The sequence below is a fragment of the Saccostrea echinata genome, unplaced genomic scaffold (assembly GCF_033153115.1).
Source record: "Saccostrea echinata isolate AGI-Se365-2 ecotype Australia unplaced genomic scaffold, CSIRO_AGI_Sech_v1 ptg000012l, whole genome shotgun sequence".
Lineage (NCBI taxonomy): Eukaryota > Metazoa > Mollusca > Bivalvia > Ostreida > Ostreidae > Saccostrea > Saccostrea echinata.
The window spans coordinates 4,854,360-4,877,799 of record NW_026889761.1 but is presented as its reverse complement, the minus strand read 5'-3'; the positions used below and the strand labels follow the sequence as shown (position 1 = coordinate 4,877,799).

General features: G+C 35.9%; 1 protein-coding gene across 1 annotated transcript in view; it reads left to right on the top strand.

The window, feature by feature from the left end:
• LOC133185216 (afadin-like) overlaps nucleotides 1-23,074 on the top strand; it is a 49,138-nt gene extending 26,064 nt beyond the window's left edge. Inside the window, exons 17-27 of the mRNA XM_061320313.1 lie at nucleotides 1,733-1,888; nucleotides 8,991-9,056; nucleotides 10,374-10,447; nucleotides 10,889-11,007; nucleotides 12,406-12,585; nucleotides 12,893-14,290; nucleotides 14,529-16,438; nucleotides 16,790-16,911; nucleotides 18,056-18,170; nucleotides 20,159-20,272; nucleotides 20,518-23,074. Of these exons, the coding sequence (XP_061176297.1) occupies nucleotides 1,733-1,888; nucleotides 8,991-9,056; nucleotides 10,374-10,447; nucleotides 10,889-11,007; nucleotides 12,406-12,585; nucleotides 12,893-14,290; nucleotides 14,529-16,438; nucleotides 16,790-16,911; nucleotides 18,056-18,170; nucleotides 20,159-20,272; nucleotides 20,518-21,399 (5,136 nt within the window). The 3' untranslated portion in view covers nucleotides 21,400-23,074. The remainder of the gene's footprint in view (nucleotides 1-1,732; nucleotides 1,889-8,990; nucleotides 9,057-10,373; nucleotides 10,448-10,888; nucleotides 11,008-12,405; nucleotides 12,586-12,892; nucleotides 14,291-14,528; nucleotides 16,439-16,789; nucleotides 16,912-18,055; nucleotides 18,171-20,158; nucleotides 20,273-20,517) is intronic.
• Nucleotides 23,075-23,440: the final 366 nt, after the last annotated feature.

Below are 23,440 nucleotides of genomic sequence, written 5' to 3'. Positions count from 1 at the left end.
CATACATGTACACCCTTGTAAATCCTAAATCCACCCTTGAACTGTGTAGAAATGTCTTTGGATGGAATGTCTGCATGCATTATGTGTACTAGTGATTCTTTGGAATTGATTAATCTTGTTAAATTTTCTAGATGTTGTGATTTTTTCCTGTTTAGTCTACACCTTCTAGTTTCTGATTTGATAACTATGGATCAGTCTATTTTAGCATTTGTTTTATTTATATAGCTTTTTTTTATCATTCTAAAAGTTGAATTTTTCTAGTAAAGATAGTGTAATTTAACAGATGAGATAATGTTCAGGTGTCAACCATTCACAGATGCTTGAAATCAAAATCCCAAGAGGGGAGGAGGTTACAGGAAATGTGAAATTTTGGCTTTCAGTATTTTTTTAATTTTACATATCCTTATATCCATGATGAAGTAAAATACAAGCTTAATTGGTATGCAGTAGTGATTAATTTTTATGACGTGATGACTTAGTGTTGGGAGTTGATTGCAGTGACTGTGAGGTGTATATGTATTATATATATATTACCTGAGTGTACACGTAACCTGTTCACACCAGAGTCAGAGCTACGACAGAACAGAATTAGTTCTATATTGACTTCTGTATCTCTATGATATATGTATTGTCAACAATGGCCCTAGGCAGAACAAAGGAAATGATTTGAATTAGACTGATTCCACACATCAGTAATCCAAGATTTGATTCCTTCCTCAGTTTGTGTCAGTGACAGTTTGGAGACTTTCTCTGTACCAGAGTTTCCTTTATTCCTGGTGTGATCTATAGATAGACACAGAAGGTTAGGGATTGGGGTGACAAGTTGTTGATGTAGAACACTGTGTTCAGTTTGAGGAGGCAGCATCATCCTTGAGTGTCATGATGAAGTATAAAATTACTAAATAAAATGTGAAATAGATATAGGAGAATGTCATGTCGTGATAAATTAAGAAAGCGGGGAATGATCACGCCGATGAAGCAGTTTGTGTTTGGTGAGAGGAAATATGTTTCTGCTTGGATCAGTGTAAGGCTGTAGAAATGTTCTGTAGAATCTTGACAGTCCTGAATTTTGTGGATCATTTTATAAATCTTATGCAATGATTAGAAATTGTGCTAAGCACAATCAGAGCTTGATAATAAATAATTGTGATTCCATCCTTGTAATCATGGTAAATCAGTCAATATTCCAATATGTCAAATATAAAATAATGTATACAGAAAATTCTCTGTTTTGTATTGTACTACATGTATAGGAGTTCTAAAATCTGTGCATGAGAAGGAAAAAATCAATTTCTTTGCTTGTTGTACTTGGTGTTTTACAATGGATGATGTTCTCTTGATGTAAATGTTTCTGAAAAATGACTCAGTAATAATAGATCCTTAACATGGAAGCTGAATATGCCACAGGACACTTAGTGTAATAAAGCCCTCAGACTGGCCTTTCTATTGACATTTTGTATGTTAAATACTGATAAATGTGACCATTGATTCTCTTTGTTGTTGTCATTATTTGATTCACATAGGTATACTCATCACATTCTGGTGCTTCTGAAAGATGTTTTATGAATTATATAAAATCTCTCTCAATCTTCGACATCAGCGAAAGGCGGCAGTTAAACTTTGGTCACATCCTCAGCAGAAGAAGGCCAGTTATTCAACTTTTTATTCTAAAAATGTTTCCAGGTTGACGTTAATGCTTTCTGTACAGACTGTTATTTGTTATCATTAATAGGCTGTTCGGAAAGGTCCCCATCAACACCCACAACAGGCTGGTCACCACGGAGATCGCCCACAGCAACAGTTACCAAAGGAACCGGAGATAGCCACAGTGACCTTCAACAAGGTCAAGGGTAGCATGGGACTGAGTATTGTGGAAGCCACACCAAAGGTCAGTTCTCTTGTATTTTAATTTGTGTACATAAGCATAAAATTTCTGACAGACACTTTGAAACTGTGCACATACAATGCTAGTAGTATTGAATCCTTGAATACTGTAACAAGATCATTAAAAGGATTTCAATTAGGTCCATGCAGCAATATTTGTCATGTTTGTGATGGGGGGGAGGGGGGGTTTACTATAAAGGTGGTGTGGTGAAAATGAAGGCAAGTGTGTGGAGAGGCTTTCCTGTTTGACAGGACAGAGTTTGATGTGGGTTAAAAAGTAAGTAAGGGGAGAGGTATGGATGCGGAGACTTGTCATCTCTGTTTGATTTGTCAGAGATTGGAAAAGGGGGGGGGGGGGTTGACAGTAGGTATGGATGTTTAACAGGACAGAGAATAAGGCAGGAATACAGATTTAGGTATGCAGATTCTTGTCTTTTCTGATAGAAAAGAGATTGGAGAGGGGTTACACAGATAGGTATGGATAGGGAGATGTTAGACAGGACAGAGATTGAGGCAGGGATACAGAGATAGGTATGGAGAGACTTGTCTTTTCTGATAGAACAGAGATTGGAGGGGGGTTACACAGATAGGTATGGATAGGGAGATGTTAGACAGGACAGAGATTGAGGCAGGGATACAGAGATAGGTATGGAGAGACTTGTCTTTTCTGATAGAACAGAGATTGGAGGGGGGTTACACAGATAGGTATGGATAGGGAGATGTTTGACAGTACGAAGTTGAGGCAGGGATACAGAGGAAGGTATGATTGAGGTGGATTGTTTACATGGGTAGAGAGGAGTCCATGAGTTCAGAATTCAACAGATGATTCGTATTTTTGGAAGCGGTTTCTAAAATTGCTGTTTAATCGTTGAAATCTGGCAGTTGTTGATTTAAAAATCATGAGGTTTAATCATTGTACCTGTATGTGATAAATAACTGTGGCCAGTACATTAAAAAAGAGAGTGTTTACAGATTCTGCAGTCCTGTAGGCATTGGGGTAAGTCTGGTGAACAAGTCTAAGATCAATAGGTCCTGGCTATGGAGGCACAGTTTATTATGAGTGACCGGACTCTTTGTATAATGTCTGGGTTCAAACAGGCAGGAGTACTTTTAACATGTTTAAGGGGGAATGATATTGTTGTTGGAATATTGATATTTCTATTCATCAAAAGATGTACATGTTAGCACTTTTAAAATAAATACAAGCCTGGTGTAAGCATTAACATTGATTTTCACATTTTGTAATTATGAGTACAGTACAATTCGTTTATAATCATAGTTTATTTGTCAGGCCAAAACTTTATAATAAGCGACTTTTATAATAACCATAGTCAGCTGAAATTCATGTCAGACGGCTGACGATACGACGTTTGTGTAAATTATTGGATGTAATATACATCTTACGTTACATATAATTTCGATTTTTTAGGTTTATTTGGAATACAAGTTAACTGACATATCATTTCACAATATTTACTTACTGTTTCCACTTTTTATTATAAATAAATTCACTTAAATAAAGCTTAATACGCTTCAAACTCAATTTTCTATTTCCTTGGCATCCATCTTGTTTATTTTGATCTACTTTCATTTTTAATTTATGGTCAATTCAAATTACCAATGTTTCGTTTCGTTTTTTTTTTTTTTTTTTTGGTCACATATTAAATAAATTAACACAGCATGCATTCAAATTGTTTTTTTTATTCATCCAAAGTAGACATAAAAAATTACCTATTTACACTTAATGTCGCCGTATAATTAAAATTAATTGATACGCTGATGAGCATATGCATTCAAAGCCGCTTGGACAGTCTGGTGAAAGAGTTAATTTCACTTAATCATTTCTTAATTAATCGGGTAGTTTTGTAAATGTAATTAACTATGAACACTGATCCAGACACCAAGCGTAAGAAAGCTTGGGTTAATATTGACACTAATTTTAGTTTCAACACATTTGGTAAAACGTATTTATTACGAACGTACAATTCAGGATTAACATAAGAAGAAAATAAGTTATGAAAAAAAAAAGAGTTCGTGTTATCCTGTCATGTACTTCATGAAATAAACAGACTCCCTGTCAATCGCTCAGGTAAGTGCACTGAAGTGAGACTAATCTCCCCAGTCTTTCACTATCGGCAAATTTCAAAGTGAAAATCAAGCCATTGTGTATAGACAAGCGACAGTGCATGAACCACAAGTGTAGATAGGTGTTATCTTTTGTTTTGTTGATTGTCCCAAGAGTGAAAAGGTGTGAAAAAAATATTACGGACGGACATTTTCTATTATAGTAAGCGAAGTGTATACTTTTACCTATGATAATAACAGACAAAATTTATAATGAATTATTAAGAAATGGTTTTGTGTTTCAGATATCTATGATAAAAAAAGAAGTATGATATAAAACCAGTATGATAAAAAACGAATTGTACTGTATTATGTAGGTAGATATTGGGTGTACCTTAATCGTAAATACTTACAGTGGTTGTAGATTTCCTAGGAATGTTATCATTTGTCATAGGTCAAAGTGAAAGTAGAACTTTATTATTGATGAGAAATTCCTCAGATAGAGACATAATTGTCAAATTCCAAGTTATGCTAAATGTGTCATGCTGCACATATAACAAATAATCTAAGCAACACGAGCAATGTTCTAAAAAAAAATTTAAATTAATATCAGTAACTGTTCAAACATTTTTTTACCCTTTTTTTTTTTTTTTATATTGAGATCATAGTCATTTCATCATTTTGATCATGTCTAAGAGGGATATATCTGTTATACAGATGTATCAAGAACATTTTAAGTGCAACGCAAGTGCAAGAGGTATAGAACTATCAATTTTTCTTGTTAAAAGGGAGGATTTATGCTTCATTGCATCTAAGACCTTGGCTTTGTTACCAGGTGCTGATTTAGGGGTGATCCTTTCCACCCTGTACAGAAATGTGTAAACTCTCAATCATCCTATTTAGTCCTTGTCACTACCTGATATATGTATCATCATTTTCTGTATTGTGCAGTCATCATTCATGTTTGTTTATAAAATTTTGACCATGCTTATTCCACTTTCGCAAAATGCCTCTCCAAAACAACCTAGCTTGGGTAAATATTGTGGAGTGGTAGAGATCTATCTTACTGGGTGTAGAGGTGGGCTATAAATAATACAGAGAGGTAGAGACCTATGGTGACCCTGTTATCAGCACAAGCTTTACCTTTTTAAGAATACGGAGGCACCCGATTTATTTTAGTACAAAAACGCTGTTACCTCACTAGATGTTTGATTAGATTTTTTTTTGAATCTGTCAGTTGATTGCAGTCGATTGTACTAAAGTTTGGTCTCACCTGAGTGGTTTTTTACCTTTGACGAGGGGTCATTTAAATGTTTGCATCACATTTTATTTAGAGCTGGGAATGTTTGCTTTAAGTTCTCTTCGTTTGATAGCAGAGGGATTTATAGTATTTTGAATTTAAAAATCTGTGTCGCGGGGTCTGGTCAGCACAGAGCAGTGTCCAGAATTGTGTAATGTTAATACTGCTTAAGACGGAAATTACACAGGAACACGGAGGGTTAAACACCTATATACTCTATAAAGTGAGAGGGATTTTCTACTCCAACATACACTTGTGAGGACTGATTTGTTTTAATCGGAGTTTTAAATTCATTATACCATACCTAATAAGATTTTTAGTTTTGGATTAGACCACTAAACAGGGCAGGATTTTATTGGGAGTTCCAGGTGTAAATAGGTTCAAAACAATAGTGGAGTTAATGATAAAGGGAAGTACTTTGTGAGACAGTGACCAGCAAAGTGCTGCTTTCCATGACAGTCATCTAGAATTCCCAGAATCTTGGTGCTAGACAGTATCTGTAGAGTTTAACGTGTGGATCTAACAGTTTATCACATTTTGCAGCCGCGTGTAAACACCTTGTAAATATCCAGGAACCTACTGATGCCAGTTTGGTGATGTTAAAGTTACTTTTGTCCATTCTGATTTAATGAAAATTTGCTTTTCCCAATTTTATTTCACTCAATTATCCCAGAATATCTATTAACCAAAAAATTTTTTTCAAAAATTATGTAACAGTGCTATTGAATGGTTGTCCCTCAAGGAATGCAGGTGTTATGTCATAAGATGTCTGAGAGCTTAGTCATTCTGTGTTCCTGAGATGACAAATTGATTTAATGTTAGGCTGAACAATTTCATTATGTATTGAAGATTATTGATGCTTGATATGTCTGATATGATGGAAGCACTAACAACTTTTAAGGTTCTGAGTCTGTAGACAGAGAATTCACCACTTTTCTATCATTTTGTCTTTTGAAATTGAACAGATAATTATCTGTTAATCTTCCACAACACTGATAGACATCAAATGGCCAATTTTAATGGCAATATTTTAAGATAATGTTTGCCTGAAAAATGGGATTTTAATTGGATTTTTTTTCTTCCATGAATTTAGAATTGTTTCCTTAAAAACTACAATTTTGTTAAGCAAATAAAAGTTGATTTTGATCACTTTCTTGGACTGGGCTTCCCTTGAATTTGTTGTTTGTCCAGAATTTTGTTAAGGTAAAACTCATTACTTAAGGCCTTTTGACTGCTTAGGAAAAGCTCTCCTCAATCAACAAGTAGAAAGCTTCAGTAGATTGTACCCAATCTCAGTTAAACACACCATGGTCTTGTTTGAACAGTCCTGATTACCAATCTTTTTTAAAAAAAACTGGAGAAAGTTTTATTTTGTGGAGCTGATAAGGAGAGATAAGAACTTTGGGTTCTATGTTAGACTGATAAGAACTGTGTGCAAGTTAATTTTGGAACACATACCTGGTGAATTTTACAGACATTTCCTTCAGATTTCATAATTATACTTTATATTAACTAAATCGACTTGAACATCGTGTATATTTGACACTTGCTTGAAAATTTATGAATGAAAATTTTATTATTTAATAATGAGATATGAGGATAATAGATTGAGACATTCTGACAATGACAAGTATGTATAATTCCTCAGTCTATATAAAAGAGAGCACTGAGAATGTTTTAAAGAACAACAGATTATTGTGGCAATTCACCTGTTATTTCAGGTGAGGCAGATTATATATTAAAGACTTTTTTTTTTAAAGCTGTAACCTTTCAAAGAAAAGCCACATATAGAATGTTGGAATTGTCATCATTAAAATAAAATAAAAAATAAACTCTTTTTTTTGGAGGGAGTTGTCTTGTATTGGAATTCCCCTACTTGATCCTGATAATTAAATCAGTAGATCTGAGTTGTGTTGGGGATGATCCAGGACTGTGTTTTCTGCTATTGAAATGTTTGCTCACGTAATCCTTACAACACAATTGTTCTCCATGGTACAGATTTATCAAAGATCCCTAATCAGTGTCCCTGAGCTATCTACAGAACATTTGTCTTCTAATGGCACAGATCCGTGTAAGATCTTCCAATCACTTGATTTAATTGGCAGTGTTTTAATCTCAGACACAGGTAAAACAATAGGTATAGGACAGGTAACCTCGTCATTGTCTGAATAACTTAGTGACCAGGCAGAATCTAAACACTAAACCACTGGAATAGCATAGAGCTATGTAATATATACAGTGTTCATCAACACATTGAATACGTTTATGCACCAAAATATGAATTATTGATGATAATGAAAATGGTATCAGTTTGGACAAAGTGTTTAGGAAATTTAATCCCTTATTTTCTCATTAGATTTGCTATTTAAGTGATGCCTAGTTTTTAATTAAGAGTGATTTATATTGTAATGACTGTGGAATGTGTCAAAGTTTAAATTCTCTAGCATCCTAATTAAGTTAATTAAGGTACATACCTAGAAGGCATCAGTTTTTAGAATATTTCAATTGACTTAACCAAAAATAGGGAACATTTGACAAGTAGAAATGAATTTAAAAGCAAAATTTAAATTGTAAAATATGTACAGATTGATACAAAGATCCATGGAATGTGAACTATACACAGGCCATCATAGATTTTGATAATTTGCATGTGTGATTTGTTTACTGTTGTAAATAAGTTCTAATTGCACACCTGTACAAAATCTAGAAAGCTTACAAAATCAAACACTAATTTTGAGATAAGAGTGAGGTTGGTGTAATAATCTGTTTGTGATGTGGAAGGGGATTTATAAAGTATTTAATCTGTTGTGTTGACAGATATGTTCCCTGTTATCAGTGTTGGGTATTTAAATCTGAACTGACCCCTAATGGAATGTGGAAGTTTGTCTGTGTGTTTGTCTGTTTTATTGCTGGAAAATCTCGTAGGGTATTTTATATTAGGATTGGTTTCAGGGATGATAAAAAGCTCTGATTTCTCTAAGATGGAATGGAATAAAAGGAGACATTAAAGATTTTTGGGATGTATGATTGGGGGGGGGGGGGGGGGTTCTTAGTTTCCATCATGTCAGACAAAAGTGAATGTTATTCTTCAAACTCTGCTGTTTACAGAATATTACAGATTTATAATTAGTGACTTATATAATGCCACTGTATTGTTGGGGTGGGTTCATTGACAATAACTAATGAGTTGTTTACAGATAGTTGTACAGAAGTGGGCGTGGCAGGTCCTTTAACATCTATAGGTAGGTATCAGAGTGGGGATATATAACTGTTGACAGCTTCTATCTCGGTGTAAATCACGCATCATCACTTTACATTGAGATTATTATCAGCTGTGTCTAGATGGTGTCATTGGATAAAAATATCATAATTCAAGACTACATGTAATATAAATACAGGTTATCTAATAGGTTATTTACAGTAAGGCATGAATCAACTCATTATTTAAAAAATAAAAATAGATTTACCAATTAAATCCTTGTATGTGCACAGTTCATTATGTTTCAAATACAGTTTTGTTATATACTTCTTAATCAATGTTAATGTTTTTTTCTGATGAAACATTTTTGTCAGTATTTTGTCAGTTGCAGTAATTAATTTTACAAATTTTATAGAACAAAGGTAAAATAGACCTTTGTTTAATTAGTGAATGACTGACTGTCACAATGTATGCTATTCACAGTTTTATTTTTAGACTTGGAATTTACATGCTTAGAGTTTATATTTAATTAATTTATTTCAGAGTGACGGACAGAAACTCAGTGGTATCTACATTAAGTCGGTGGTTCCAGGTGGTGCTGCTGCTATTGTGAGTATATTATATACCTTATACAAATTCAGAAAAGGTGTGATGTGCAATTCATTTCTTAAGAGCTCTAGATGATAGTCCCACACACAAATACTTCTTACATGAATAATCCAAACCTGAGACACCCTATCATACATACTTCTCACAGTAGCTCGTTAAAAAAGGTAAATCTAGAGTTGTTATCATGCGTTACGTATTTCAGGTATTATTTACATCTTATGTCATCCTTGGTGATGCTAGAATTTCTTGTTACTGGCGTCTTTTGTTACACATATTAAATATATTCCTAGCATTAGTCACACCGTAGAGATCGAGAGTTCCTTGTATTCTGATGAGCTTAATGACGTGGGAGTAAAGAGTTGATGAAGTATACACAGGAATTAATCAAGCAAAAAACAAAAAGATCTTATCTAATAATGGTCATCACTTTTTTCCCCTTTGAGGCAGATCGCCCAATGAAAGTGTTCGTTACACAGAGATACATTAAGGAAGAGGTGTAAGGACCGGGGGACAGTCAAATATTAATCACAAAAATCAAATCGGATCGGATTTTTTTCCTTTGAAGAAATCATGTGCGCCACTTATGTTTGTCTACAAAGAACTTTTAAAACCTTTCTCTTTTGTTAGGTTGGATGTAAAATGATTTTAAATCTGCTTTTATGTCTTCCTGTGTAAATTATTCTTATATGTGTTGTTTGCTTGGTTTTTATTGACTTCTGACTGAACAGATTGTGTGAAGATCGACTTCAAAGTAAAGCTGACCTGTAATTGACATACCAGGTGTTCAGTAGTCCAAATACGCTGCATAATTCTGCAGTCAGGTTTAAATGCCTCGCTTGCTTTATATAGTACAGTCTTATGTCATGTTTGACTGGGTCATTTATCTGTGCATTGACATGAAGTATGTCTCAATTATATTTTAATTAAATTTTTGAGCATGTGCATTCCAAAATTTTTTGATAGAGTAAGGGTAAAATTTTTCATTTCAATATGCTGAGAGAATAGTACATATTTATAGGTTGAAGCTGTTGCCCAATCCAGCTTGTTTATATGGATAGAATACCGTTCATATTATGTGTAGAGTTTTTCTAATACTGGACACTATTTCTGTTCTAGAATCAGAGAATAGGTTTGAAGGAGATTTAGAATGTTTGATATAAAATGTAATAAAAATTCTGCCTTAAACATTGTCCATTCAGAGAAATATTTTGGTTTGTGTTTTGCATACAAGTAGATGTAAAGTGTACAAAAATGAAGATAATTATGTGAGTGCTCTTATGACCGAGAACTTAAATCATGTCTTGCCCTTTATTTCAGGATGGGCGACTTCAGGCAGGGGACCAGTTATTGGAGGTAGATGGCAAAGGACTGGTCGGCCTGTCTCAGGATAAGTGAGTTCTTAGCTCATAATGCTAAAAATAGAATTAATAAATGTATTTTAAAGTTGTTAGCCTCCAAAAGGATACTATGAAATCCATGTTCTTGGGATACCAATGTTGGTCACTCTTTTACACAAATTTACATCTCCTCAAATGATAACTTTGTCAGTGAATGGGTTCATTTAATCTTCTGTATGTACAAGTTACCCACAAAATCAAGTCCCCATGAACCAGTAAAATTTTGATTGCTCACAAGTATTGACCCTCATGAAAGTACAGAAGTACAGAAGTACTTGGAAAGGTCAGGAATTCCTGACACTGAATTGTGATACAACTTCTTTTGAATCTATTGACCATTATTTTATTCTGTGTTATGAATCTAATAACCATTATTTTGTTCTGTTTCTATGTATTTTTGCGACTTTCACTGACCAGTACATTGTCTTGTTATAGGGCTGCAGAGTTGATGACCAGAACTGGTCAGACAGTGACATTAAAGGTCGTCAAACAAGGAGCTTTCTACCATGGCCTGGCCACCCTGCTTAGCCAGCCCTCCCCTGTGATGCCAAGAGGTTAGTATATAAGTTATACTTAGAGAGGTCAACTTCTGGAAAGGACATTACACAAAAAGGCCTGTATATACATAAGATATAACCCTGATATCAACATTACACTTATAGGCTTGTATAAGATAAAACCTAAAGATCAATATTACACAAATAGGCCTGTATATACATGTATGTAAGATATAACCCAGAGATCAACTTCACACAAATAGACCTGTATAATTATATTACATAAAATATAACCTAGGGAGGTGAAGTTCTGGATAGGAAATTGTGCAAATAGTACAGTCATTTGACCAGTTCCAAATATTGATCAGTTCCAAATAATTAATAATTTAAGAGCTGATAATTAATAAATTCAAAAGTGTATACAAAAATTCATACATATGGTATGAAGGCTTATTTATGAGTGTTAGAATTATGTGAAGTTTTAATTTTTTATGGTCAGTTTGTGTTCGCTATCGTACTTGAAACAGGTGACATACTTTTAAAATGCAACAAATTTGAATCACCGCGACGCGTTTGTCTGCAGAAAAACGTCTGTAAAGACGTCAATTTTTCACATAAAACAACATTTCAACTATCAAAAGTAAGTTTCATTTGTATTTTAACAAATACCAAAAGCTTGCCGAAAATAAATAAACCACTGGAAGATATCGGAATATTTTCGTGTTGTCATTTTACTAGTTCCAAATACTCATTACATGTATAAACACTATATAATACGTTAGTTTTCTGTCATTTCTTCATTGTTAACGTGACTTTTATTTCTCTTTATCCTTTGGAAATACCACTTACTGGTAAGCATTTATTTTAACTTTTCCTAGGCATGTCAACTGATAATGTGTGGGACGGATATTTTTAGTTTAGGGTCGAATTGCATGGGGACCGCTACGGTATTCAGAACTTGTCGGCTTATTCTTAACTAGTAAACTGAGTACCCATGTTAACTTCCTAAAATAAAAAGTTTTTTTGAAAGGCTGAACTTTTATGAAACATCATTTAATTCCTCAAGTCATTGAACTACTTTGACAAACAAATTAGATTTTGAAATAATGGCGTCATATATTTAAAGCACCGCCTAATTGGTTCCCTATTCGCAACTGGTCAAACGACAGTACTGTACACAACTAATACTAATGGGTTGCCTTCTGTCTCTGAGTGTAAGGGCTCCAATATTTACAACTGATTTAGTAGATGGGCATTGGACACTCAAAACCATGTCTTATAATCCCCTTCTGTTCAAGACCAGAGGCATAGCTTGTTTCACTGTTTACCTGATTTCTTATATCTTAAATGTTGTAAACCATTTTTTTTATGTATATGTTGCACACAAAATTACTGCACAATTTACATGTACAAACATGTTTATATAATTTAACTTTATTTCCCTTTGTTTTTTAGCATCACCAAAGAAACCATCAAGTCCGCAAAGTAACAAGCATCGCCCACAAGAGGAAGGACCGCCCCCATATAACGCAGCACCAGACATGGATCGGGGCCGGTCAGCCCAGCATGGGATGGACCCCCGACAAAAACAATCCATGCAGAGCCCTCATAATCGATCCTCCCCAGCTCTTAATAGTAAGTATTACGCAGAATGGGGTCAAAAGGCAAAGGTTAAGTAGGCAAGGGTCAAGGATATAGGGTTGTTAGGGCCAAAGCAGAGTTTGAAGGTGAGAAGAAATGATGTTTTGATGTAGAGGCATAATAATAAAAAAATTTTAGATAAATTTTTTCAATGTGCTTTGTCTTTTACTAAAAATTATACTTTATATTGAACAAAATGCCTCTATGAAATGTTCATTTTTTCTCAGATTCTCAATACATGATAGGGTTAACATGCATGCTGTGTTCTTGCATAAACTTGAATATATTGCATTTTAACCAGAATATAGATCTGGAATCTCCAGTAAAGAGATGGAGATGATATACGGACGTAAGGATGCACTCTGGCGCATCATCCTGGAGGCAGATTTACATGCTGTGATAGGAAATAGGAAGCCTGACCCCGAGTCAGCACCAGGGGCATTTTCTTACCAAAACCCCCGCAGCAAGAGTGCCTCAGACTTAGAGGAGGAGGCAAGGGTTAACATTGGAATTGTAGATAAGATAGCTCCAAGACCAGCATCTCAGTCCAATATTAAGCCCCAACAAAAGAGAAACCATCAAAAGAGAGAAAGTGTGGTGGATTTAAGAGAATTACAAGCTGATCTCAAACAATACCGATCTCAAGGACAGGAAGGACATAGACCCCGAAGTAAATCTGTTGGGGAAATGCAGAGACCCAGATATGTGTACACTCAACAGAATGTCCCCCTGCACTACAACAATAGTCAGTATTCAGGAAATATCCCCCCTCATCACAACAATAGGCAGTATTCAGAAAACATTCCCCAACACTATGTAAAACAACAATACTCTGTAAACAATCCCCAAACTCTGTCAACAGGACAAACCTACCAGACACAACAAACTATAAGTAGTGCTTCTGTCGACAAATCTAATTCTCGTAGCTCATTCCAAAATCTGAAAGCCAGGCACAATAACAGAATGAAAAACAATGGTCTTCAAAGAAGCCAATCTGTAGGGTCAGTGGACCGAGAACAAAATTATAATCCCATCTCCTACACGGTCTACAGCAAAGCTGTTACCCCGCCTCCTTACAATCCCCAGGGTCCTGCAAAGCTAGTCTCGCAACATGTCAGAAGTCATTCAGCTTCACACATGGACTATACTCGTCCTTCTAGTCCATACAAACAAACACCTCAAGGTCACCTACAGCAGTCCTCTCAAGGTCATTCCCAGCAGGTATTTCAGAGACATGTTAGACAAACGTCTCAGCCCCTGAACTCGAGACAGCCTCCTCCGAGAGTGGTCCACCACCAGAGGAGTAAATCCAATGATCTTCACATCCCGTCTCGAGGTGACTTTTATCTCGGAGAGAGTTATGATTCGGCCAGAGGAAGTGACTCCCTGCACAGTTACGGCGTTTTGTCACCAGTGGTGTCATACAATATGTTTAAGGCCTCAATGAAAAATACTAACTCAGACAGTGGGATCAGTGATTCCAGAGAATCTAAAAACTCAAATTATGACTCGGGTGAGCCTTTGAACTTGCCATACCCAGTGTTCTCACCAGTGAGTCCACACATGCTGAACAGCACAATGAGGGACTCGTGGGATAGAAGTTCACTAAGTTCCTCTGCAAATTCAACCATGTTAATGTCAGGACATGGTTCACTACCCAGAAATTCAAAGAATCAAGTTCAACTTGGCAGAGGTGGTCGTAAGTTCAATGTCCACAGCTGGAATTAATGGAAATGGGTTTAAAAAAACCATCAGTCTTTAAATTGTAGTGTTGTTTACAAGCATATATTGCAAACATATTTAACTTTAAAATAAATATTACACCAATAGGCAAAGACAAAAAGTTAACTTTAAATTGTTAAAATATGGATTCTTAGAATGCCCTTGATTTTGCTGTGCTGATCTTGTGTTTACTTGTGATACTGTATTCTTTTCAGGTGAATCTATGATGCCAGGAGGGAGACCTCTTCGAGAACAACCCCAGCATTCCCCTCATCGTCCGCCTCACCACAGGGACCCTAGAGACCACGAGACAAAGTCCAAATCCATGGCTAACCTCCACGTAGACAATTCATTTGATCATCGAGACCCTCCACATCACCAGCACAACATGAGGCCAGCAGCATCTGTCGGGGCTCTTCAGAATCCTAATGTTCCGTTCCAAGACTATTATAATCAGGGACGTAATGATCCTCGGGGAAACGATTATGAGAATCATCCCAGTGTAGATCCCAGAATTCCTAGAATCCAGCAAGATCCAATGCGCAATCTTGGATATACTGATGTGAACCATAATGTTCCTCCTGGACATTTTGTGAAACCTCAGTTACGCGAGACTGTAGAACAGGGTTCTCCATCGTCCCGACACTCGGGGGCAAGCAGTCGTGACGAGAGGCCACAGTCTGCATACTACCCTCATCAGCACCAACCGGACTTCGGGCGAGAGGAGCGACCTAAATCAATGGAGGTCAATGTTGGAAAGATGCAGGAGATGCATCAGAGGTATGGACAGCCTCAGCATTCTCCACATCAGTCACCCCACGAGAGGAGCTTCGATAACGAAAGAGATCCAAATTATATGAACATGAGAGCACAGCAGCAGCAACAACAGATGCAGAGTGGTTATGTAAACCAAAGTGACATTCCAAGATACACAGCCAGCAATGAATCCAGGCAACTGAACTTTTATGAGAATACCTCTCCAAGGCAGAATGAACCCTCACCTGCATTCCACCAGTTAAAACCAGCTGAAACAGAGGTGAAGAGAGCACCTCCCCAAACAATGCCAAAACCTTCTGTGGCTCCCAAACCAAATGCTCCAAAAGTCACCCCAGCAAACATTCCTAGAGTAGAGGTAGATAACAGACAGACCCAGTCACATTTCTTTGAGCCCAAAATCCAACAACAACCAGAACAAAGGTCCCCCAAAGTTCCCTCTTCCCAGCCAGGCTACATACAAGGAAGAGGAATGCCTCCACATAGTGCAGGCTACCAGAGTGATCCAAGGGCCAACAGTCTACCCCGGGGCAAATTCACTCCCCCAAGAGATAATCAGTATCCCCCACAAACACATCAGAGCCCTGAGTTGCCTCCCCCTCCCCAGGAAATACCCCCTGAGCTTCCACCTCCCCCAGCTCCTGAAGATCTACCAGAGGAGTTACCTCCCTTACCCCCTCCTCCAGCTGGGGACTATTCTCTAGATCCTCAGTATGCAAATTCAACTGACCCAAGATTTGGACCTCCAGGTGGTTTCCAACAGCAAGGACGATTCAACCAACCAAAACAGAGAGTGCAACCCCAGCAGCAAAGGAACATGGGATACGTAGAACCCCAGCAACAGTTTATGCAACAACCTCCCCACTCAGCTACCCTGCCTAACAGATTTCAGCAACCTAGTAATGATTACCAGAATATTTTATATGAGAAGCAGAACAGAACATTTGACTCCTCCTTACAACAACCATCCAATCAAAATTTGTATGAATCATATGATCCTAAAGCAAGATCATTACCTCCCATGAAGATGGATCCCCAGTTATCAAAACACAGATTAATGTCAGAGGTCACCGAGGTCACACAGAGGTCACAGAAAGATGGAGGGCCTCTGGTGTCACCATGGGATCGAGAGGAGCAGGAGAAACTGAACAAAGCTCGAGAGGAGGAGATGAGTAGGCTACGAGAACAAGAAATAAATGACCTGGAATCTAGGCCATATCTATCACCCCAGGAACAAGACAGACTGAGGAAGTTACGCCTGGAACAGGAATTTCAGCGTCGCGTACAGGAGTGTGCCAACAGAGATGAAGATGACGAGGACTCTGACAATGAGATAACGAGTCGCACGCAGGTAGTAAGTGTGCACCAATTAACTCTCTATTTCTGCTGTTAACATCAGATAATTATCTCACGCAAGTATTGCACCTATTTCTATCCTGTTTTAATGAAGCACTGACTGATACCGTATATTATCTCTCATCTCTCAAATTAATGTAATTACCTGTAATGGTATAACTTCACATTCACTGTGACTAATAGAGCAAAAGCACATAACACACAACTGTATGCTTTTTATATTGTTAATCAGACTGAAATGGATTCATTCTCAGGAAAAGCCTGTTTTCATGTGAAAGAAAGTTTTATGAAATTAAATGATACTGAATTATTTTCTCATTGTGACAATATGACCTGTGATCTTTAGGGCAGGGAGTTCCTGATTCAGACAATACAGGAAGACATTGGTAAGGCACAGAGGAAGCTAGAGGAACTGAACCAGAAACAGTTGTACGAGGAGTACGAGAGAGAAAAAGATCGCATGCAGAGGTAAATAATGAAACAAGCTTTGTTTATTTTTCATTTACAGTAAAAAGCAAGGAATCCACATTCCTCCCATCCCCCTACCCCCCTAAAGAGATTCAAATTAATGACAATTGAATGCTTTTAAAAACAATAACTAAATGTAGCACAATTACATGATCCATTATTTTGTGCTAAAACCTTTGTAAACTAATGTAAGCAATCAGGGTTACATTTTGAAGGTAATGATTTTAATCTAATCAAATATGTATAATGCCAAAATAAGAGTAATATCAGAAAATCTATAGGTAATTGTAATCAATTATTACAGTCTAACCTCTCTATCTCGAACTCCATGAGACAGAAAAAAGCTGAGAGATATCACGGGTAAAACACGAAAGGAATATGTGGTTGAGACTTCCAAATCACCTTGACATATCCATGGTATTCGAGATATCGGTGTTCAGGATTCCTAAGTTCAACTGTATTAATGTAATTGACTGTTTCCAAATTCTGTCTGACTTTAAGTTACAGTCAATTAAAATAGGAATTTTTACTTTTGAAAACATTAACCCAATATTATGATGTTTTTAAAGTCATCAGGAAGCTAAAAGCATGTATGTAGAGTAAGTAAAAAGTTACAGTTACATGTTGAAGAGGGTTTTGTGAATGGTTCAGGCTGTGTTTATATGACAGGTGCTTTATTGGAGCCCACTGTGTCAGTATTTCAGCAACACAGAATTTATGCTTTCATACTGCACCATGTGTTCAGCAGCACAAACAAACAGAAGTATAGTCAGGGATGGACTTGTGCAATTCCATATAAAAATAAATACTTCTATAATACCGTATAGTTACATACTTTTTTCGGGGGAGTCGTAATTCTGCTGAATCACAATTTCGGTTCAATCCACAAGTAGAAAATTATGGGATTTCTTGTATTGCCTTTGTATGTCTTAAATGCACTTAAAGTATGTCGTGATAAGTTTCAGTGGAAAAGTTGTGAACGCATACATTAATTCCATGTGGAAAATGTACATCTACTGTATGAGGATCAAATTTTAAACATAAGTGAGATCTTGCTTTGCATGTAAAGATGTGATGTGTTCAGTGTAAATGACAAGAAGTATTTGATTATGAAGTTTATCAGCTGGTGACTTGTGTTTTACAGGCTCGAGAGAAAGCTGGAAATTTTTGAGTTGGAGAGAGAGGAAAGACAACAGAGACTGCAAAAGAGACAGGAACGGAAATTACGGGAACAGGAAGAATACCAGCGTAAACAGAGGGTAAGTGTAGATAAATAGAATATACATAAATATATATACGAGAGACAGCGTAAACAGAGGGTATGTGTAGATAAATAGAATATACATAGTTATATATACGAGAGACAGGGTAAACAGAGGGTATGTGTAGATAAATAGAATATACATAAATATATATATGAGAGACAGCGTAAACAGAGGGTATGTGTAGATAAATAGAATATACATAGTTATATATGCGAGTGACAGCGTAAACAGAGGGTATGTGTAGATAAATAGAATATACAGGTGACTCTCGATCTCTCGAAGTACAAGGGACCGTAAGAAAAGTTCGTGAGATCGGGGGTTCGAGAGATAGAAAGTGAATAAAATCAGGAATTTTCAGTTTCGATCATCATTGCTCTACTATTATACATACCGGAAGTATATGTTGATAATGTCATTACACCTTTTCATTCGTATTTTACAGGTAATTCACTTGATTTCAACAGCAGTGATCGTTTAAATAAAATGATTAATTTAAGTTTCAATATTTATTTGTTCTCATTTCATGATTACATGAGAGCTGAATAGCAATTGTCGATTTTGCTAACCCCCGGGCGCGGGCTTGATCGGTCCTTCACAAGATTGCTTGTAATTGGTATACAATTCTTGAGATAGGATTTCTTGTGCAATGTTTGCAAAACTGGGATTGTGTTGACTCTAATAATATTAAAGTTCATAATCAATGGAAAATTTCTGACACGTCCCTAAATTATATTCTCAAAATTATCGTCTCGTCCAATCAAAATAAGTTGTGAAGCGATTTGTTTATAATTTACCAATTAACCAATTAATTATATCAATACTCGGACGACTCACAGGTGCAGTATCATCTATGTAAACACCCAATTAACACGTCCATCCCAGCCCCAGGCGTTTACTGTTATCCAGGTAAGTCCAAGCTGAATTAATTTTACGCTTGATTGACATGTATACATGCGCAATCAAAACTTTGAGAGATAGAGAGTAAAAAACAATGAAATATGTGTAACGGGACCAAGGTCTTGGTTCGAGAGATAGAGAACTTCGAGAGATCGGGAGTTCGAGAGATCAGGAGTAAATTTGCTTAGTTATATAGAGGAAAAAAACGGGACCGGAGGTTCACTTCCAGAGATCGAGAACTTCGAGAGATCGGAGTTCTAGCCATCGTGAGTCGCCTGTACATAATTATATACAAGAGACAGCGTAAACAGAGGGTATGTGTAAATAAATAGAATATACATAATTATTTACACGAGAGACAGCGTAAACAGAGGGTATGTGTAAATAAATAGAATATACATAATTATATATAAGAGAGACAGTGTAAACGGAGGGTATGTGTAAATAAATAGAATATACATAATTATATATAAGAGAGACAGTGTAAACAGAGGGTATGTGTAAATAAATAGAATATACATAATTATATATAAGAGAGACAGTGTAAACAGAGGGTATGTGTAAATAAATAGAATATAGTTACATAATTATATATACGAGATAGCATAAATAGGGTATATTTAAAAAAGATAGAATATATATAATTATATATACGAGAGACAAGGTAAACAGAGGGTATATGTATATAAATAGAATATACATAATTATATATGAGAGACAGCGTAAACAGAGGGTATGTGTAAATAAATAGAATATACACAATTATATATGAGAGAGACAGTGTAAACAGAGGGTATGTGTAAATAAATAGAATATACACAATTATATATGAGACAGGAATGGAAATTATGCAAACAGGAAAAATACCAGTGTAAACAGAGGGTATGTGTTGTATACCGGTATTGGAATATACCTGGACCATAGTATGTCTTAATTGCTAATTATGTTAAACTGGCTGGCTCTTTTAAAAATCCATGTACAATAACTTCCAGTAATTTTTCTACAAATTGAGTTTGAACATTACACATACAGTGTGTATTCCTGTGAGTTTGATCATTACATGTACAGTGTGTATTTTGTTTCAGGATATCAGAGAGAAGCAGAGACAGGATTATGAGGAACAGAAGAGGGTCATGTTGATGGAGGAGGAGAAATTAAAGAAGAAAAAACAAGAAGAAGAGCAAAGACGGAAAGAAATGGTAAGAAGTAACTCTGATATTCCCCAGATATCAACAAAATAATTGTTGACAATGCATCTTCTACAAGAAATTTTACTAGAACTGTTTGATTGAGATTTTCTTGTTGTTGTATGAGAATCCTAGTAAAGCAATTATATGAAAAATAACAATGAATAGAAGTCAGTATGGACTGAGGAAATACTGTACACATTCAGTATCGTAAAGATTTTAGCAAAGGTCCTTTCAATATTTTTTTTTATTTTTAGGAAAGAGAAAGATTACGAGAGCTGGAGGCCCAGCGTGAACAGGAAGAAGCGCGACTCCGAGCAGAGGCACGACAGAGGCAGGAAGAACAGCAGCGACGGGAAATAGAAATGCGGGAGCGGGAGAGACGAGAGCAAGAGAAGCGGGACCAGGAACTTCGTGTGAGGGAGGAGACCCAGCGTCTTGAGGCACTCAGATTACAAAGCCAGCCCCAGGGTTATAACCAACAGTACGCCAACTTACCGGCCCACTCACAATTTGGGGCACCTGCTCCACCCGTCAGGGGGTCCTCATACGATGTCCACAATATGAATAGACAAAATGAGAGGAACCCAGAAATACAAAATGGCTTCCGTAACATGAACAATAATAATTCTAATTTGAGATATGTACCAGAAACTGTTCCTAAGAAGTCAGTGTCATTTAACACACAATTAGAGACCCGTAACACATACAGTGTAGGCAGTGAGAGTGATAGAACTCCTTATGCATCACAGTCTTCATATCGATCATCCACATCTGATCAGAACGAACCCCATTCTCCATATGGTCAGCCACCTACCCCTGATCATGCCCCTCAGGACAATGTATTTGATTCAAGTGGCACACCACAGCAAAATCATGTATCATACAAAACAGCAGAAATAACTCCTACAGTTGTAGGATCACAGGAAGTGTATCGTGATCCTAGGAGTAGGATCATGGCCCAGAAGGAGGCTCAGAGTGGTAATGCCTTCTCCAAGAAACCTGCTTCAGATCGTATGTCCTTCAGAGACAAAATGAAATTTTTCGCTCAAGAAGCTGGTGAGAATACCCCTAAGGAGAAACCAAAAGCATCTAAAACACTTAGAAATATTGAATCTCAACTTCATAATGGAAAATGAAAGTGAAAGTGAATAGCATTTTACAAATGATTTCATTTTTTTGTCAGAGAAAAGTCGTTGAGTACGGGTGTACTGAGGGGAGTCTATCATTTTTATTACTGATTGGGATTCCTTAGAATAACGAACATCAGGATTTTATCGTCAACAGACCATTGGAGTGCAGTGTTAAATTATATCATACCGGTATCATGTTACTATTGTTGTTTTTTTTTTTTTATTATTTTGGCAAATTATGAAGTATATTTTTGCTAAAACATTTTTCATGTGATACTTTGATATTATAAAGAAAATTAATGTGCAGAAATTTATAATGTGTCCTTTTAATATTTCCCAGAGAAACTGTATTATATCAATATAGGTTGTGAAAATGAAAGTAGCTAGCTTTTCAGATGTGATTTCCTAATTTGTAAATTAGCTATAGCATTAGCAAGATTTATTGATTTCATTTTCTTTTTTATTAAATTTGTAGTTGGGGGTGTAATAAGAAACAATTGGAGGGCATTTAAGCATGTTAAGAAAGAGAAAATTCTTTTCTTTTCTGACTTTTCTATGTAATTTTTAGTGCATGTTGGAAGTGTAGTTTTCAACTTAAATTTTTTTTCAGTCATCTGATCATGTAAGAAAAGAACCATCTTAAAGTGCTTATAAAGCTGTAAACATTTAACAGGGTTCATTGAACAAAGCATCTAATGTTGGTGCATGTCTGATCAATCATATAATAATGTAAATAGAGGCACGCTGTTGATACATTGTAAATTTTGTACAGATATAAGGTTTTATATGATTATATATTCCATACAAATAGATTAGCAGTTGAACAAGTTTGTGATAGAGAAACCATGATACAACATGCACCCTCATCATACATTATATACGGGAAAGATAACGTACATCGTTCAGCAGCTATATGTTTTCCTACTTTCATTCCATAGCACACAATTTCATGGTTTTCATTTTTATATTATACAAAATTAATGTAGAGGTTGTTGATTTTTTTTAACTTGAACTTATTAAAATTTTTACCAATTCTAACTGTTGATATTAGTAATATTTATATATATATACCAATATTCCTGTATATTTTATTTCTCTGTGCTATAGGACATTTTATGGTGTAAGACATCAGTAGAGATATTTTGACTTGTTTTATAATTTACTACAAGATTCCGTGATAAAGTTGAATGGTTGTGAATATTTCCAGAATAGATTCCTTATTTTTAATTTCCACAGAGAGAGAATCCTTGTGTTGTGACAAATTGACCACTAGGCCAGGGCTGGGCAAGCTAGGAACCCGGCCCAGGCTTCTGTTAATTTTTACACCTGCTTTTCTGTTGACTATTTTTTTCAGTATTTCCATTGTTATCATTCCATTATGATGAACACTGACATTCCATTTTGTGTCTCTACTTAACATTTGTAAATTTGCACACCCAATTGAAAAAAATGAGATAAATTATTTCAGCACTACACAAACAAATGAAGGCATTTTTATGTTGAAAATTTTGAATTTAAAGAGAAAAGGAACTAAATTTAAATGGGCGACTTTTTTGGCTTTTGCCCATTATTTGTCACATCTAGTCAAGATATGTTTCATGTGTTACCATGGTGATATAGCTGCTAACTTGCATAAATACATGTATCTGATGCAAAGCAATAAATTTGTATATTGACACAATTTTGTTCATCATTTTATAGCATGAATAGCAGGTATGTATAGATCAATTTCCTCATTGTTCACTACAGGGAGTGTAAATATATCTTAATGAGTGAACTTTGGTCCATTTTAAATGATTGAAAGCATGCTATAAGGTGGACTTGAAAGATTGACGAGTTTCATAGCATTAATTTTGACCATGTATAAAGGCAGCTCTGATAGCATTGTAGTCAGGGTATGTAGATTCATGGTCAGTAGCATTTCTAAAGAGATCTTGTGACAAGCAATTTCATCTTATTCAAAAATTAGGCCGAATTCAGATGGTCATTAATTCTGATATGAAAAGTTTCAAAACATACCATATCTGAATAATTAGCAACTAAAATC